Raw genomic sequence first — 18360 nt, 5'->3', positions numbered from 1 at the left:
CCTGGAGCTGAGAAAATGAGGCATGTTCCCGAAAACACCACACGGCGGCGCCACTGAGCCGCTTCACTGTTTGACAAAACAAAACAAAAACTAGAGAAGAAGAAGATGTCGAGCTGCGTCATGTGACCAGCGTCCACGTTGAGACGCTGGCGTCAGATTTGTGCAGCTCTGCTCGGAACAAAATAAGGTTTTGGGGCGAATTTGAGGACACCACGCACGATGCGACGCCCGGGCTCCGTCCAGCAGAAGATCCCGTGTGTTTTTCTGACGGAGGTGAAAGAAGAAGAGTCGAGAAAACGCGACTGTCAGGTGAGTCCGACACATCGGCCCCTGATTCACCTCAACACGAAGCTGCACGGCCCGTCCGTGACACACGCACGACCCGCTGTTTTCTGTCGCCGGTACCTTCAGCGGCTCCGTTATTGCGACTGCAGGTCTCGGGGTCCCGGGTCTGAATGTGGATCCGTTTCATCTGACATCTTTAGTTAGCTTAGCTTAGATTAACTCCCACATGGGTTTTATTGTTTATTGTTTACAGCTGCAGCAGCCACGTGTCTGTTTTTGCACATCAGCTTTAATTGCACGTGATTTTTACACTGTAATTCAGTCGGACTTGTAACCCGAAAGTTGCGGGTTCGAGTCTCAGGACCGGCAGTAATTGTCGGTGGGGCGGAGTGAATAGCCAGCGCTCTCTCCACCTTCAATACCTTCAATATTGCGGTGAGACCCTTGAGCAAGGCACCGGACCCCCAACTGCTCCGCGTGCGTGTTCACTGCTGTGTGTGCACTTTGGGGGGTAATTGCGGGACTAATAAGGGTAATAACTTAATTCTGGTTCATATTGTGAATCAGTTTCTGGAAATTCAGACCCAGACAGATAACTGTCCAACCTCACACTGACCTACCTGCAGTGTGTGTGTGTGTGTGTAGGAGCTGCTGTGTGTTGGTGTGTTTTAGTCCAAAAGCTAAAATTCAGCTTATAGAAAACGCTCATCCAATAATTTATCACCTATAAACATCTGAAACCAACACAAGTCATCAGGGCTTCATGTTTTTGTCATCAGGCCTCAGAGACTTTAAAACATGTTGATGTGACTGATGTCAGAGCAGCTTAATGTTGTTGTTTGTCACTGGTGTTTGCAGCTTCATGGCTAAACGTGTCCGTCTCTCTCCAGAGGTTTCAGGTTGTTGCCACTGAAAGTGTGAACCCGCTGGCTCTGGAGGCTGAAATCGACTGTGCACTTGCCACAGAAAAACTCGACGGCACCTGCTGTTATGTGACTGTTTATAAAGGTGAGTGTTTTTATATCGGCTTTCTATTGTGATTGTGCAAAAAAAACTGTCTGACCCTACTGATGTGTTTCTTCAGGGCAGCCTTACCTGTGGGCCAGACTGGACAGGAAGCCCAACAAACAGGCGGAGAAGAGGTTTAAAAAGTACCAGCACTCTCACAGGAGCTGTAAAGGTATTTGAGCTTCACTTACCAAGTATTTACTGTTGTACGTCACACAACAAGCCGGGACTGGATTAGTTTTGTTTTTGTTCCCTTTCAGGCTTCACATGGAACGTAGAGGAAGATTTTAAGACGGTGCCGGAGACGTGGATCCCGGCTCACAGAGTCAAACATCACAACGGGCGTCCGGTGCCGGATGAACACGGACACATTCCAGGTTGGTTGAAATTGACAGTGAAATCTTTGGCTGCAACCAGAAGGTTAGAGCAAGTCACCAAAGCTCAGTTAGTACAGTCAGAACAGCAGCAGGTACAGGAGGTGAAGGGTGAAAGGGCAGAGGTTAAACCAGGGTAGTGAAGCATTTGAAGCATTTACCACGACAGACACAGGAGCTACTGTAGGTTTTTAGTAAATTATATTTTTATTCATCTTTAATGGTCATCAGAATACAGCAGATATAATAATAATGTTTTTATGATTGTCCAAACTGTATATAGTTCTACATGTTTTGTTCTTCCTGCTCTGTGGTAAAACATTTTCCATCTTTCCTGTTATTTTGACCTACTAAAATTCATGGCTGATTCTTGGCACGTTTAAAATATATTGTCCAGTCTCTTCCAGACTGAATGTGCAGAATCATATCATGTAACTGTCCAGACTGTAGATGTAAATATGAACATTTGGACGATTAACCCTAGGCCTATTTTTGTTTTAGAGGCATAAATGAGTGTATCTCTGCAACCACAGGGTCCATCTGGTCACTTTTGGTGGTATTTTATACACAGTTCTCGTTTGGCAAACCGATTTCTGCTTTTGTAGTTTTTTGGCTTCTATCTCTCGAATCTTCAGAATCTGCAGTGTCTGCTTTCATTTGAGGTGTATGTTGTGTGTTCTGCATAAAGTGGTGAGTGGGCTGACACACTGGTGCTGTGTGGAGTTTGATATTTAGTCTTTCATTGAGTTGTGTTTGGGGCATGTAAAAAACATTCTGCTGTTTAATTTGATGCCACTATTTTCTTTCGGGATTAGTGGATCAGTTCACACGGTGTTTGCCAACTCCCCCAACTTGGGCGACTAATATTGAGAACATTTCCATGTTGGGTCGGAGTTTAGACAAATTCACAGAAATGTTATCGTCTGGCACTGGTGTTTTTTGTGCTTCTAAATGTTCAGGCTGGGTTCCAGTGGAGAAGGACAACAAGCAGTACTGCTGGCACTCCTCTGTGGTGGACTATGGCATCGGGGCGGCTCTCGTTCTCAGGCCCAGTGCTGAGGATGAAGACCTGCTAGAAATCTCAGCGGTTCCTTTGGCCGACCTCATGGAACAAACTCTGGAGCTCATTGGAACCAATGTCAACGCGAACCCTTACGGTAAGGAGCTGCTCTGTTCTCAGTCGGTCTTAAAGAAACAGTAACACCAGCTAACACTGTAACGAGTACTGTTCTAAGTGAGTGTGGAGCCTTGAGTAGATTTTAAGTGCTGCAACATTTATATTGTTACATTGTTTATATTTTATCACTGTGTGGAACATATGAAAGTAGATTATTGGGGTGACAGAACAATTAGCTTCATCATTTCTTTAATGTGATATTTTTTTTAACTTTTACGTGGCTGCCTATGACCTTTATATGATACGTTTCGGTACATCTGTCAGAACCAGGAGAACTGGAGCTCTTTAAACCTTTAAGGAGATTTCAGAAACAGAGGCTTGAAAACATGAAACCAAATGAAATCTGTTATTTTTATTGTGTAAATGAAAGTTTTTGTGTGCCGACAGGACTGGGGACGAAGAAGCAGCCAGTCCACTGCCTGGTGTCACATGGCAGCGTGAGAATCAGAAACCCCCCCGCGGTGAACTTCCAGCAGCTGTGCTCCTGGTTCCAGGAGAGTCCAGACGGCCGAGTCGAGGGCATCGTCTGGCACTGTGCCGACGGCACGCTCGTTAAGGTGAGTGAAACCTGTAAAGTCTCTTAATGCGACACATTTAAACAGTGACCACTGTGAATAGTTTGGGGGAAAGATTCTACCCAGTTCTCTCGTTAGTCATTTTCAAAAATGAACTGGCTGTAATAAGAGAAGACGTGTGTTAGTTGCATTCACAGGTAATCTGTGTAGACAAATGCAGTGTGTTGTGTTGGCAGGTTCATCGTCATCACCTGGGACTGACGTGGCCACAGGGGGAAACCTGCTTCGGGGCGAGGCCGGTGGTCGTTCATGTGGACTGGAGTCCAGAGGAGTTTAACAGCAGCAAGGACTTGTTCAGATCCTTCTCCAGGATACGTGGACGCTGCTTCAGTCGGATCCAGGACATCCAGTTTGACCCGTAAACACAGTCACAAGGTGAAAGTTTCTTTTTCTGAAGCTTCTAACTGTGACCCTGTAAGGATGTGGCACTTTGCTGATAGTGGGCAACTATTTCTATGAAGTGAAATCAATGACGAAATGATTAATTAATGACTGGGGGGGGGGGATCACAAATGCTTTTAATTTTACAATGAATAGCTTTAAAGTCTTGCAAACATTGGGCAGCTTCCTTTCAGAGATTCAGTCATGATGGGAACGAGATACACGTTCTACCATTTGTTGGTCTGGATGCCTGAACTGAGACACTGTCTGTAAAAAGTGACCACGCTGCTCTTGGTCCTTCAAACGTGTCTCGGCTCAGGCCGAGTACGTGTGAGCTCCAGCACAGTTTCAGATAAAACGGTGACTGAAGAGCCGACCTGAACCTTTTAAAAGAAACATCTCAGAACTGGATCTCTGAAAGGATCTCTGAATGTCTGCAGCTCCGATCTCAGGTTCTGTCATTAGTTTCACTTCCTGTATTTCCACATTAATTCCAGATGGGTGAGTTGAAGTTCACTGTTTAAAGCACTTTTTTTTGCTCCACTACAGCTTCTGTGTCACAAACCCAGCTCAGAGTCTTAATCAGTAGTTTGTGCCTGAAAGAGACTAGAGAGAGTCCGGGCTGTGTCCTTGTGGCTGTGGGAGGGATCACCGGGTCACATTAAAGCCTGTAAACACTTTGCCCTTTGCTTTGCAGACGTGTTTTCACATTATAGCAGACACGTGTTCTGTGGTGGTCGACACTGTATTTACCGATCGGGTCAGAGGAAAATTCATTTGACCTCAACGCTGAGGAGCCCACATACACAGCTGTTCTGCCATAATGTGAGAACACCATCAGTGTAAACCTGTAGCAACTTAAACTGGTTAATGTTCTAATAATTTCATGTACATACTGTGTCGTGCAGAATAAATGAGGATGTAAACTTTTTGGATCTACGTTTTTGCTTAACAAGCTGCTTTATTGACAAACTGTACAAATATAGATACGTCTTATAAATATGCTACATGAGTTAGGTCAGTTAGGTCAGTGATTCAAGTAGTAACAGAAGAAAGAGCTGCCTGTTGGAAGAAACTAAAGTTGACTTTAACATTTAACGTTCACTCTGCTCTAAGAGCTGGACAGTGTTACCTGAGTTCAGTAAAAACATTTGGACCATTAGTTTTGTCCTGCTTTTTATCAGCAGCCTGAATGTGTCAACGTTTTCCAGACTAAACGACCGAAGCACATTCAGGTGTAGTTTCTAAAAGGCACAGGACCCCTGAGTTAACTGATGGACACACTGGGCATCTCAGGATTTACACCAAACTGGTCACACACCTTCTTCAGCTGCTCCTCCAGCAGAATGTTCTTCTTCACCTCTAAGTTGTAGTTGTACTTCAGGTCCTCGATCTCCTCGAAAAACGCCGGGTCGAAGTTCTCCAGTTCTTTCCTCAGCTTTTGAACCTCACTCTGTAGTTTTGTTTTCTCAGTCTCTGCTGCCTGGAGAAGTTCTTCCAGCTTCCTGTGATCTAAGAAAACAGAAAGGTGAAACAAAAAAAGTCAAAGAAAGTCCACTTGCCTACTTTTAGCACTTTGGCTACTGAACATCTTCTGAAGAGGTTTGTAAGGAATGATTCTTTGCCGATATGTTTTCAGATTTAAACAAACACACTGATGAGACAGAACAGCAGCATTATGACTCTCACAGACTCACCTGGTCTAGAGGACACCTCGCCATGTCGCTCACTGTTGACCAGTCTTAGGACAAGACAAATCAAAAGATGTAACAGTTCAGGTTTATTATTATTATCTTATTATACAGTGATGGTGTTTCCATTGATTGATAATTCTAAGGAAGGCTGCTAATGATGTACAGTATAATATTACTTCTATAGCATCACCGTTGATTCTTAATTTATTAGTTTGACGTACCTCGTTGCCTGTAGCTCCTTGGTGAGTCCTGTATCCGTCTTTGCAGCAGCAGGAAAACGTTTTAACATGTCAACCTAAGAAATGACAAACTATTTACAGCACTTTCAAAACACTGATGCAGGACAGTAAAACCATGGACTCCCATGACTACCCGTCCTGTGAAAACAGTTGTATACTGTCTTCTGTGAAGGAAATGAGCCTTCATGATGGATTATTTCTGCTCTGACTTGGAATTTGAACAGTGAAGCTGTGTCACAAACTGGGACTGGGATCGGGGGGTCAAACAAAACTACTGAGTTGGACCCACAGAGCTTTGGAGCTTGACCTTTAATGACTACAATTAGGTCAGCTGCTGATCTTCACTATGATTTAAAAATACCAGATTTTTGTAAATAAAAACATATTTGCCATTTGAAGTTTCTTATTTGTTCCAAAACGTGGTTTGAAATGACTCGTGATAGAATAATATCACCACCTTGGACCACTGACACAATCTAATAATAATAATTACACCTACTACAGAAAAGCCTTTCAGGAAAAATGCATTTAGGTGATTCTGTCAAGAGACGAGCCTGAAGCCAAATCACAAATCTGTAACCTACCCTCAGGAGCAGTGCTGTTAATGAAGAATGAAAATGAACCTGATCTTCAAGACGCCGGATGCTCATCTGATCTTTCTCCTCACGTGCAGTCACGTCCCTCAGCTGCTGTTTGAGCTCAGAGAGGCTGGAGGTCTTCTGGGAGAGCTCCTTCTCCAGCTCCTTCATTTTGTTCTCAAACATCCTGCAGGTAGAAGAGAAGCAACCACCGGCTCACACACTGCAAACTACATGCAGCCTGAACCCTGCCCCACATACAGTAAACAGAGCTGACGAGTTCTGTTGCTGACAAACGAACCACATTCTTACCCGGTTCATGAAAGCTTGGGAGCAGCAAATCCCACTTGGTATTAATAAATAAGAGGAAAAGGTTTGCTCACCTTGTTACCACAGATGCCTTCCAGGTCTTAGTGCCTACTGCCTCTGTGATGGGTTTGGACAGAGCCGCGTGAAGCCGTTGTTTGGTTTCCTCCAGCTCTGCCTCAAGCTTGTCGTTGTTCACCTGCAGACTTGTTTTTGTCACCCTCAGCCTCTCCGAGGCCTCCGTTTCCTGGGACAGTAGACTGTCAATTAGAAGATAACTACTCTCTTGGCTTAGGTTCACAAAATAAACCATTCAAATTGCCATTAATAATATAGACAGGCTGAGGAAAACTTCCACGACCTACTTTTTGAATATTCACATAGTACTGTGTTGTGGAACGATGTGTAATTACCCTTTTTATCTCCTTGCGAAGACGTTCATTTTCCATCACGATTTTCTCCAGTCCTTTAGTTTTAGATTCAAGTTTAGACCTCAGCTCAGCTTCGCTTTCACTCTTCAGCTTCTCATAGTCGGCCTAAAAGATATTTACTGTCAGCGAGAGTAACACAACAGAGAAGTTAATGTGTTTGTCCAGTAGGAAAAGACAACAACCTTGAGTTTTTTGTTTTCCTGCTCCAACGCAGCGACTTTGTCTTGATTTACAGAAGTGCTGGATTTCTTTAGCAGGTCATTTTCCCTCTGCACCCTCTCCACCACCTTCTTCATCAACCCAATGGTCTTCTCAAGTTCAGGCACTGTTTTACCGCTGTGGCCAGCCTGATGGACACGTTATATACCAGGTTAAAGATCTACATGTGGTTGGTGAATTCAGTTCCAACAGAAACCCTCAGTGGACCTGTTGCTGTCTGACACTTTCTTTGTGTGTGATTATTTGTCCAGTCGTTTTAAAATAATTATTTACAGAAAGAACTGTAACTTTAGGTTCACTTACTCCACGAGTATGGGCCAGCTTCTTTTCCACCTCTGCCTTTTCCTTCTTCAGTGCACTACACATCTCTTTTAGGTCTGCAACTTGATTCTGTGAAGAACAGAAACGGTAAAATAATGTAACACGATGACAAAACACATAAGTTGCAAATCAGTATTATATTTATATAATTTTCAAATGTAATGAAGTCACTTTTAACTAAAAGCTCATTTTAATTGTGGGTTTTGTTAATGTTAAGCTCATATGTACGGGTCTTGTACACTCTGAAACAACACTTTCACTTTTGTTGTTTTGCTTATTGGCAGCAACATCAACTTGGCACAAAGACTCTTAAACAGAGGGAAAGTTTGTCTGGCTCTGTCCAAAGGGAACAAAATCCATCTCTCAGCAACAACTCAACTCTGCACCTTGCTTGTTATACGTATCTCAGACCTTTTCATCTAACTCTTGGCAAGAAAGTGAAAGATAACTCACAGTCAGCAATGACATCAAGCACTGGTATAGCGCTGAGAAAACACCCAGCTCTCGTCTAGAGTTGCATTTACCTTGAGTCTTGGTAAGTCCTTGTTGGTCTGCTCCAGCTGAAAGCGCAGCTCCAGGTTCTCAGAGGCCAGCTTGAGGTTCTCTTTTTGGAGGTCCTGATCTCTCTGTGAGGGAGACCCAGTGCCTCGTCCTGAGGTCTAGAGAAGGAAATCAATGAAGAGATTAACGTAACTGCTGTGGACGTTAACAAAACATTGCACCTTCAAATACAAAAGCTCTAAAGGAGCGTAAAAACAGCTTTATTTGAAATAAGTGTCTGTGTCACAGGGTGACAGAACTGCCTACACCTACAGGTGACATCCCAAGCCTTTAGTCCATAAAGGACAAAGCAGGGGAGGAACACAACATCACACTGACAGGCTGCTTACTACTCACTTTTACCACCACACTTCTGCTCTGCAGCACCTACTGCAAACGCTATCACTTCAGCTGGGTGACTATAGAGGCCTGGACTGGAGTACCTTCAGATGTCTGAGAAATCTGTGCTCTCGTTTTTGTCCATGCTCCTCCATTTTTTTACTGTGTTTGCTAGAGTACATGTCTAGTTCGACTGAGCAGGACTGTTCAGGGTGATCTTCCTCCGTTTCCTCCTTTATTGTCTCACCAGCTTCATCTTTTAGCTCAAACTGCTCCACAGCCCCTGGTGGCTTTTCTGCCCTGCATCCTGTGTCATCACGATCTGTATCTTCACCAGCAAAACCCTCTTTTTTCAGCGCTGCACCTGTTTCACTGCCTGTTGCTGTGGGGGCTGGCTCAGAGGACGAGTCAACTGATGCTGGTTCTGCTCTTTCTGGTGGATCATCAGCCTCAGGCTCTATACCCTTTGTGGTCTGTGGTTGAGGAAGCTGGAGGTTTTCTTCCTTTTCTTCAAATACATCAAGATTAGAAACACACGTGATGCCTTGTGTATTTTCTACATGATCCGCTTCGGATTGCGCCCCCTCGTCTTTAACATGAGCATTATCACGTTCTCCTGTTACATGTGGCTTGGTAGCTGCTGTGATTTCTGCCGTATCAGTGCTCAATTGCTCTTGTTCAATGCAAACATCCTCAGCTCCACTAAAGCTGGTTTGAGTCTCTTTCTCGCTTTGCTTTTCCTCTCTCTGATAATCAACAGCTTCGGGGCTGGCAGAGCGGCTGGAGGATTCAGTCCGACAGGGTGCAGTATTCCCTTCACACGGCCCATCCACAATATCAAATGTGACAGAACAAATCCCCCTCAAAGTCTGGGAGGAGCGGCTTTTCACCTTTACAGGCATGGATCAGATTAAATCCAGAGGAAATCCACACAGAGAAAGAGATTAAAGAATGATGAACAGAGTGACAGCAAAAGAAAAACACCTTTAACTCAGGATACTACGACAGCACTACATCACAGAGAGGGGTGAACAGGTTTTTTTCACTACATTTACTGATATGCACTACTGACTGCCTGATGTATACTTTGCAATATATGTGAGGTATTGCCATCTCTGTAAAATGTATATAGGACAGGATCCAATAATTGCTTCAAAGAATTAATTGATTTGATTGAGAAAAGTTTAAAGAGAAGACATATATACAAATTTCTAATGTCTAAATCTAAGTCTAGGCATTGCAACATGAACACAACAAAAACAGACCTTCCAGACACAGGTGTGTTTATACTACAATGAGCTGGTACCCCCTTTCCTAGACACAGGTCACCTCTAATTAACTAATTATGTGCTTTTTAAAATCTTTGCACCAGTCATAAGCTATCACAATCCAAAAAAAAAAAGATTGTTGGCGTGAAATGTTTTTCCAGAGCGACTGATCAACTAATTGCTGTAGTCTTAGGTGATGAATTGGTGTCAGTCTGTGATTTTAGACCATCTCTGACAAATCCCAGCAGATGTATTGAAGTTGTGTATGGTGAGCACTTACAGAAGGTCTTGACGGAGGCTCTTTGGACACCTGGCTCTCTAAGTTGCGTACTCTCTCCTCCAGATAGTGGTTCCTCGACATCAGATTCTCCATGGCATCATCACGAGGTAAAGCCTGGTGCTGCCTGCAGGTTCAATAAAGAACAATGTTCTGTGGCCTCAGAAAACCCAAGTGATTCTCTGCAGCATAAGAACTATGTGAAATTTCTGCCTAAAGATGTGTAACTGCTTCTCAGTCCAAAAGAATGACCACATATATGCAATAATGATAAGATTAAATAATATATTCCTAATTACTTAGAAGAATTTCAGGAAATTTTGATAAAAGAAACATGGAAAAATTCTGTAGGGTTTTCAGTTTAGACTCAATCTTCAACACTCATGAAATGCATCTTGTTGCATGAAACGCTCTATGTAAATCACTGATATTACAGTACACAACACAACTTTATACCCCATGTCACACCACTAAAATGTCACAGGATTAAATATTATACCATCTTAAAATCAAAGTAAGTAAAGGGTATTGAATCATACACTATATTGCCAAAAGTATTCGCTCATCTGCCTTTAGACGCATCCCATTCTTAATCCAAAGGGTTTAATATGACCTTGGCCTACCCTTTGCAGCTATAACAGCTTCAACTCTTCTGGGAAGGCTTTCCACAAGATTCAGAAGTGTGTTTATGGGAATTTTTGACCATTCTCCCAGAAGCGCATTTGTGAGGTCAGACACCGATGTTGGACGAGAAGGCCTGGCTCGCAGTCTTCACTCTAATTCATCCCAAAGGTGTTCTATTGGGTTGAGGTGCAGGCCAGTCAAGTTCTTCCACACCGAACTCGCTCATCCATGTCTTTATGGACCTTGCTTTGTGCACTGGTGTGCAGTCATGTTGAAACAGGAAGGGGTCATCTCCAAACTGTTCCCACAAAGTTGGGAGCATGGAATTGTCCAAAATCTCTTGGTATGCTGAAGCATTCAGAGTTCCTTTCACTGAAACTAAGGGGCCAAGCCCAGCTCCAGAAAAACAACCCCACACCATAATCCCACCTCCACCAAACAGTTGGCACAATGCAGTCAGACAAGTACTGTTCTCCTGGCAACGGCCAAACCCAGACTCGTCCATCAGATTGCCAGATGGAAAAGTGTGATTCGTCACTCCAAAGAACGCGTCTCCACTGCTCTAGAGTCCAGTGGCGGCATGCTTTACACCACTGCATCCGACGCTTTGCATTGCACTTGGTGATGTATGGCTTGGATGCAGCTGCTCAGCCATGGTATCCCATCCCTTGAGCTAATCTGAAGGCCACGTGAAGTTTGGAGGTCTGCAGCAATTGACTCTGCAGAAAGTTGGTGACCTCTGCGCACTATGCGCCTCAGCATCCGCTGACCCCGCTCTGTCATTTTACGTGGCCTCCCACTTCGTGGCTGAGTTGCTGTCGTTCCCAATCGCTTCCACTTTGTTATAATACCACTGACAGTTGACTGTGGAATATTAAGTAGCGAGGAAATTTCACGACTGGACTTGTTGCACCGGTGGCATCCTATCACAGTATCATGCTGGAATTCACTGAGCTCCTGAGAGTGGCTCATTCTTTCACAAATGTTTGTAGAAGCAGTCTGCATGCCTAGGTGCTTGATTTTATACACCTGTGGCCATGGAAATGATTGGAACACCTGAATTCAATTATTTAGATGGGTGAGTGAATACTTTTGGCAATATAGTGTATGTATTATTGAATCCAAATAATTTATACTACATTGAAAAAGTCTCTGAAGTGCAACAGAAGTGAGTACACCTGTGATTTCTGATAACTGCACAAACGAGTTTCTCAACACATGTTTCTCAGTTTTGGTTTGGGTTATGTCTAATGTACACACATGGTAAAGAAGAATCTGTGAATGTAAGAAACCAGAAACCATATGAGAGACTTGATAAAAGGTGAGAGTGCCTGAAGAGCCATACTACTAATTACAGAAGGAGCAGAAACTGGAAGTGGACTAAGTGCATCAGACTTGACATCTGTCTGGTCACAGCAAAGTTTATCTGTGGAAATGTGCATTTCAATGGGTCATCAGTTAGTGTGAAGAACATTTCACACAACTGTTAAGTAAAAAAAAAAAAGAAAAAGCTTGATGAATATCAGCAGCACATTCTTCAGTCAGATGAAACCAAAACAAATGAGCTTGGACTGGGATGGGGTTCAGCATGTTTGGTGGAATGATGACCTTTACAGATGGCATTATGAATGCAAGTTTACATCCAAATACTGACTCTTAGTCTCAAGAAGCTCAGCAGGAGAGGAATTGCACAACATCCCGATGGCAAAGACTGCAAAATTCAACTTTATAACGGATAACAAAGTTACACTACAGGCCAAGTATGTCCTCTAACTTAATCTCAATATAACGCCTGGAATCATCTGTAACGAATCACAGAACACCTCCCCACAGATTTGTTAAAGATTACTATCATCCACATCCCGGAGGATCAAATCTCAGTCATCACAAATAAAAGCAGACACACAAAATTTTAAAAATAAGAAGAAAGGAACAGAAGTACTGACTTTTGTTGCAGTTGGTTCTTAACTATGGACCTATCATTATAATTTAGTCACATAGTGTCCTGTTTTGGCTAAAAACAAATAAAACTGTGTTAAACTGACAGGATTTTTTTATTTTTTTTTTTACTGTGTATGAGGACCCACATATGCCACCCTACCAAAACCTTTTCCTACTACATCTAAAAATCTCTAGATCTGCCACAGCTGTAAAAATAATCCAAAACAAGGCACTAAAATCAGGACATGCTGAACGAAAGCAGATTTTGTAAGACTGATAAATACCTTATGGTGAGGATCTGTGTCTCCAGGTCGGAGTTTTTTTTCTTCAGCTCCTCCATTTCTTTCTCTATTTCAGTGGATCGCAGCCCCACCACCTGATCAGCAGTGACACCTCGGGCCTTCAGCTTTTTCTGCAGTGCACTCTTCTCTTGCTCCAGTCTGCATGCACAATAAAACAGAGAATGGAAATACAACGGTATCCAAAGCTAATAGAAAATGGTTTTTGGTGTCTTGGATCATTTTATAAACTAAACAAATAATTAAGAAAATAACCGGCAGAATTATCAATAATGAAAATAATTTGCTTGCATTCCTTATTTCTATTATAAATGTTGTTGTTACTGCAATAGTCCCAGTTATATGGTCTAACAGTGTAGGATAAAGAGCTGCACTGTGTGTAGTTTACTGACATTACGCTATATTTGGAAGTTTGCACACTCTGACCTGCCGTAGAGCTCTTTAGAAGTGCTGAGCTGTTTCAACAAAGATTCATTATCTCGTTCCTTCTCCTTCAGTGAGTTCTTGACCTTCTCCATCTTGGCCTGCCATTTTTTACCCTCCTCCCACCGCACAATTTCTTCTTTAGTCTGTCAGACACACAAGTCATACAACAACATAACATGACAGTAACGCTAATATCAATAATACTTAAATAAAATAACATGTCAGATGTTGATAGCACTGATGGCCAAACCTTTCCAGAATCATCTTTGATATTTTTCAGGTCTGCTCTTTTCTCTAAGTCAGACTCCAGCTTCCTGATCTTCTTCTGCAGATTCTCAACGGTTAGTGCCTTCCCATCTGGCTCTGGTTGGTTCTAAATGCCAAATACAGACAATAAGATTTTCACAGCACTCTGTTTGACTTGATGAGAAATGCAAGGGACTACCACTGCAAAGGTTAGTGTCACAGCACATGGCATTATGTTAAAGTCCTGAAAGATATGAGATATAAGACAATAAGTACGGAACAGAAAGGAGGACACTCAAAGTAAATAAGTATTTTTTAAGTTTCAAGACTAATTTTTTCCAGTTTCAATTTTAAATGGCACAAAAAGTCTCTGGGGGCAGGTGCCACAGGACTGTGTCCTCATTGGCCAGGTACTTTTGAGTGACTGTTACTGCACTTCATTCTTATTGGTCAGCTGCTATTTCCGCCTGGAGACCGATTACGGCTAACAGGAGCGCTCACCCTGTTAAATGTGGCTCGATTTCCACATATTGAAGTTAAAAAATAGACATTGCCTGTTGCCTGTGGTAGTACAAAGGTATGTCCTTGTAAAACTTGCAGTTTTAGGGAAATGTTAACCGAATAATGGCCAAAGGACTCAGTAGGTAGGTGTGTACATTTTACATGAATAACATGGGTACATGTTTGGCTAGTGACACTGGCTACAGGAAATTGACACGTCACATAGGCTACAGATAATCACAGACTGTCTCCTGCGTCCAGGAGCTGCGACCTACCAACTGCTTCCTTTGGCTGCTATTATGATTATTCAGTTACCATTTCCTCAAGATGCAAGTTTTACAAAGACAGTAGGGCTGCACCTATAGATCATTTTTGGAGTCGAGTATTCTACCGAATATTTCAACGATTACTCGAGTAACCGGTTAAAACTGACTTTTGCGTTTTTAAACAAGACTGTTGTGTAAACGCCATGTTACCATAAAACGGCGTTACCGTGTGTCGGCTCCGCTGCATGAGTCGATCTGTTCACAACCGGATGTTTTCTGTTCAGATGTTGAGGCATTGACGAAGTGTTGTTGTGGTTCGCCAGTTCTACTTTACAGTACACGCATTGCACCGTGTTGTCGTCTTATTTAAGTTTGAAATGATCCCAAACTTTGGACATTTTCTGCCTTTTACCGACGGTTTCGCTCTCGGCCATAGCGCCAACTTCTAAATGCGTTGTGCGACAGTGATTACGGTCCGTGTGGAACAATAATCCTAGGCGTGGCAGGTCCGATAACGCAAGTGATAGTAATTAAATGTTTTTGTAATCAAATTCATCAATTTATTCGAGTAATCAGTGCAGCCCTAAAAGACATACCTTTGTACTACCACAGGCATGTTTGGTATTTTGATTTCTGAATGTGTTGCCTGAGTCAGAGGACTTTGGCCACTGATGCTGATGATGTTATGCTGATAGTCATGTGGCTGTTTCTGACAGCATCAAAAATTATCAGAGATGACCATAGTACCACCTGCTTGTCTATATCGCTCGCAGTTACAAAACGGCCCAGGATGGAGTCAAATCCCCAAAAGTCCCTCCGACCTGTATCAGAACAGTTGTGTGTATGTGTGTGTGTAAAAATATTGATTAGTTGCTGCAAGAGACTTACCTGCAGGGCGCTGCTGAGCCTCTTGATTTGCTGCTTAAGCTCCTGGATTTCCTGTTCCCTCTCTTCCTTTTCAGCTTGCAGATGCCTCAAGCTTTTCTGACTCTTCTGGAGGTCCCGGTTCAGGCTATCCACTTCTTCTTTCAGGGTGTTCTCTCGGCCTCTGGCTGCTTTGGCAGATTCCTTTGCAGCCTGAAGTTCTTCATTTAGCTCCTGCACTCGGACCTTTGGAGATTAAATAAGATAAACTCTCTTCAATATGATATGCATATAGGATATGAGGGATTTATGGTCTTTTCAATTCAGAGAAGTCTGTGATTTTGTATATTTTTTTCTTATGGACAAAAAGAACTCCTGCTACTAACAGGTATTGTCTGTGTATACAATATCTAATGGTATGATATTTCCCTCAAAATGACCTTATTCTTTTCTTAAAATGGTACATTTTCTAATTTTAAACATTTGATAGGTTTTCTGTGTTCTACTGTGAATAAAAAAATGGGTTTGTGATGATTTAGGGATCTCACCTTTAGGTCTTTAGTGTGTCTGTCAACCAGCATCTGTACATTGAGGCTTTCTTCTTTTTGTGCAGCACTAGCTATTACTTGTTGCTCTGCAGCAGATGTCATCTCTGCCCGCAGCTCCAGCAAAGCTTTACTAAGAGCCTGCAAAAAGAGGGAACAAAGTGGGGGTCAGAACTCATTTTACAGTTAATGTAACATAATCCTTTTCTGCATGGACTACTGGTTTTCTCACGCACTTTTTCTGGGTATAAACCAGACGAACTAGTTTTTCTGCAGGTGATGAACAATTACATAACTTGGCTGTTGTGACAAAAAAAAACAAACAGTTAAGCAATACTCATTCATGTCAGGCTGCCAGTCTATCACAGAGCTAACAGAGACACAACATTCATTGAGGATTCATGTACATGAAGGATTTAGAGCACTCAGCCCTAGTTGATAAAAGAACAACCTTGAGCTGTTTCTCTTTCTGGGCGAGCTGAGCTTTGAGCCGTTCCAGCAGGTTTTTCATGGTGTTGCTGGGGGAACGGACGTTGGCCTCCTTCTGCGCCTCCAGTTCTGTTCGCAGGTAGTTCATCTCCTTCTCCATCTGGGCCATCTGGCTCCTCTGATCCTCAGTTTCTCCGGTCAAAGTCTTCACTTGTGTAGCATGATACTCTTCCAGCCTGAAAAATCCCCTCCGTTAGTTTGTTTTATAACATACAATTTATCCTAACCAGTGTTATTGAATGATTTTAAATACTTTAAACATTTCTCACAATTTACATGTATGTAAATGTAGCAGAGTGTTTTGACTCGGTCCTGGTTAAGTCTATACAGAGAAGAATCAGTTTAAATAAAGTCAAAAGTCACAAAATGTGACACGTCTACAGCAATTGTGGTATGCAGTTGGTGTAGAGTTGCATTAATGAAAATCACATGCACTAACAAGGAACATACATGTCAAGTACAAACAGAATAGTTATGGCCAGGTGAGCATTGGGATCAAGGCCAGGGTTACTCTGACTACTTGAACAGATGTAAAGCTATACCTTTCATAAGTAGATCCAGTGTCTAAAACTGTAAATAGAAACAGGAGTTCTCTTCTAACAGATTAAAAAATTAAAGACATCTTGACCTAATTGACTTTGATTCCCCTTTTCTTCATAAACTAATTATGGCCAATCAGCAATAAGATGGGACAGCCAGCTATCTCTGTAAACCCAAATCAGTACAATTTGTGGCATTATATTTGAAAACACACTCATGTTATAGAGCGTGTGTTATTATTGAACCCTTTAACTCTATAATCTGCTTTGCTTTAGCTGGTTTATTAAACCTTAACACCCACTTTTCTCAAATGTTCCCTTAAGTAATGTCTTTTAAAAGTTGTTAAACTGCCTGACAAGCTTAGTTTGTTCTCTTTATATGGAGTTTACACTAAGTGGAACATTTAAACACAATCAACCAAATTCCATAATATAGTCCTTCAATTTAGAAAATTAACTGAAAGTTTCATGGCCACTGAACTGTGCCCTGCTCCCCTTTACTTCATACGCTCGACATAACTGTAAAATACCAAAACCTAAGACCACTAGTGTACTGAGAATAGGAAAGCAATACAATGACATTTCTCTGATTCATTCTCAATATAGACCATGCTGTTTAAGTCCCAAGTATGTTAACACTGGGATTAATGTGAGTCCAGAGTAAATACTATTTATTATTAACTTAAAATTGTTAAAAAGGTTCAGATTTACGTTTGCATGAAATCGTTTCTAAGCCTTTATATTTGCATTAATGTTATGTTACTAACTTTACTAAATTAAAGGAAACATTAAAGCTTCTTATTTTGCTTTAATAATCTTCACAGTTGAGCAGTAGGTCAAATTCAGCCCGTGATAATCACTTTGCTATCTCGTCAGCATGTTTCTTAGCCTGTGTTTCCATGGCACTCCTCTGCTGCTCCAGCTCAGCAGTGGTCAGCTTCAGCTTCTCGGTGACAGAGGAGAGTGAGATGTCCAGTTCGGCCACTGTCTGCTCTAACTCAGCCAGACGCTGCAGATGCTTGGAGGTTGGCACACTGATATTGGGCTTCTTCATCAGTTCCTGGACAAAGTAAAAAGGGGAGAATTACATATATTACAAACAGGCTCTTTAACAAACAGCACTTTAAGACTCAAGAAAGAATCTCTTCTAAACCATGTTTGATAAATGGGTTGTTTTCCCCTGAAACACTGCAGGAAGAAATGTGAAATGTTATATTAGAAATACAGTATTAAAGTTATGACTGGATGGAAAATAAACTGTGAAACTGTATGAGCAAATTTACATCAGGAATGGCTGAAATTCTTTTTTGGAGACACTGTGGATTGACATCAGATAAGAGACACTATTCCCCTCCATTGTTACTCAGACAAATGAAAATACTTATTTGTTGGCGATAAATGAGTAATTTCCTCCAGTGAATCAGAGCAGGTCCATGTGCACAATGAGTATTATAATTTTACATCATTAACTTTGAAGCAGCCTGTAGAGAACAGAGAGGAATCTGGTCTGTAAAGATGGATTTACGTGCTTGCTCATAAGGGATTTGTTGGGTTTCTTTTTTAACGTGCCATGAGATCACTGTGTCGTAAACTGGCACTATACAAATA

The 18360-nt window shown here is 42.1% G+C and overlaps 2 protein-coding genes across 3 annotated transcripts in view; one reads left to right on the top strand and one right to left on the bottom strand.

The window, feature by feature from the left end:
• The first annotated feature begins 89 nt into the window (after window positions 1–89).
• Window positions 90–4729, top strand: rlig1 (RNA 5'-phosphate and 3'-OH ligase 1). The gene is made up of 7 exons (XM_026312523.2): window positions 90–309; window positions 1176–1293; window positions 1370–1465; window positions 1554–1670; window positions 2627–2824; window positions 3232–3401; window positions 3596–4729. The coding sequence occupies exons 1-7, from the start codon at window positions 220–222 to the stop codon at window positions 3779–3781; spliced, it is 975 nt and encodes a 324-aa protein (XP_026168308.1). The 5' UTR covers window positions 90–219; the 3' UTR covers window positions 3782–4729.
• Window positions 4730–4737: 8 nt separating this feature from the next.
• Window positions 4738–18360, bottom strand: part of cep290 (centrosomal protein 290) — a 31048-nt gene continuing 17425 nt past the window's right edge. For both annotated transcript variants that reach the window (XM_026312521.2, XM_026312522.2), the window contains 17 exons: window positions 17613–17812; window positions 16176–16389; window positions 15728–15865; window positions 15204–15425; window positions 13553–13675; window positions 13303–13445; window positions 12862–13017; window positions 10016–10139; window positions 8113–8247; window positions 7571–7657; window positions 7231–7395; window positions 7031–7153; window positions 6695–6864; window positions 6357–6498; window positions 5716–5789; window positions 5498–5541; window positions 4738–5312 (listed from right to left, as the gene is read on the bottom strand). In XM_026312521.2, coding sequence (XP_026168306.1) covers window positions 5068–5312; window positions 5498–5541; window positions 5716–5789; window positions 6357–6498; window positions 6695–6864; window positions 7031–7153; window positions 7231–7395; window positions 7571–7657; window positions 8113–8247; window positions 10016–10139; window positions 12862–13017; window positions 13303–13445; window positions 13553–13675; window positions 15204–15425; window positions 15728–15865; window positions 16176–16389; window positions 17613–17812 — 2505 coding nt within the window. In that variant the 3' untranslated portion in view covers window positions 4738–5067. The remainder of the gene's footprint in view (window positions 5313–5497; window positions 5542–5715; window positions 5790–6356; window positions 6499–6694; window positions 6865–7030; window positions 7154–7230; window positions 7396–7570; window positions 7658–8112; window positions 8248–10015; window positions 10140–12861; window positions 13018–13302; window positions 13446–13552; window positions 13676–15203; window positions 15426–15727; window positions 15866–16175; window positions 16390–17612; window positions 17813–18360) is intronic.

The sequence above is a fragment of the Mastacembelus armatus genome, chromosome 6 (assembly GCF_900324485.2).
Source record: "Mastacembelus armatus chromosome 6, fMasArm1.2, whole genome shotgun sequence".
Lineage (NCBI taxonomy): Eukaryota > Metazoa > Chordata > Actinopteri > Synbranchiformes > Mastacembelidae > Mastacembelus > Mastacembelus armatus.
Note: the sequence above shows the minus strand (reverse complement) of the source record. Positions and strands in the feature narration are given on the sequence as shown.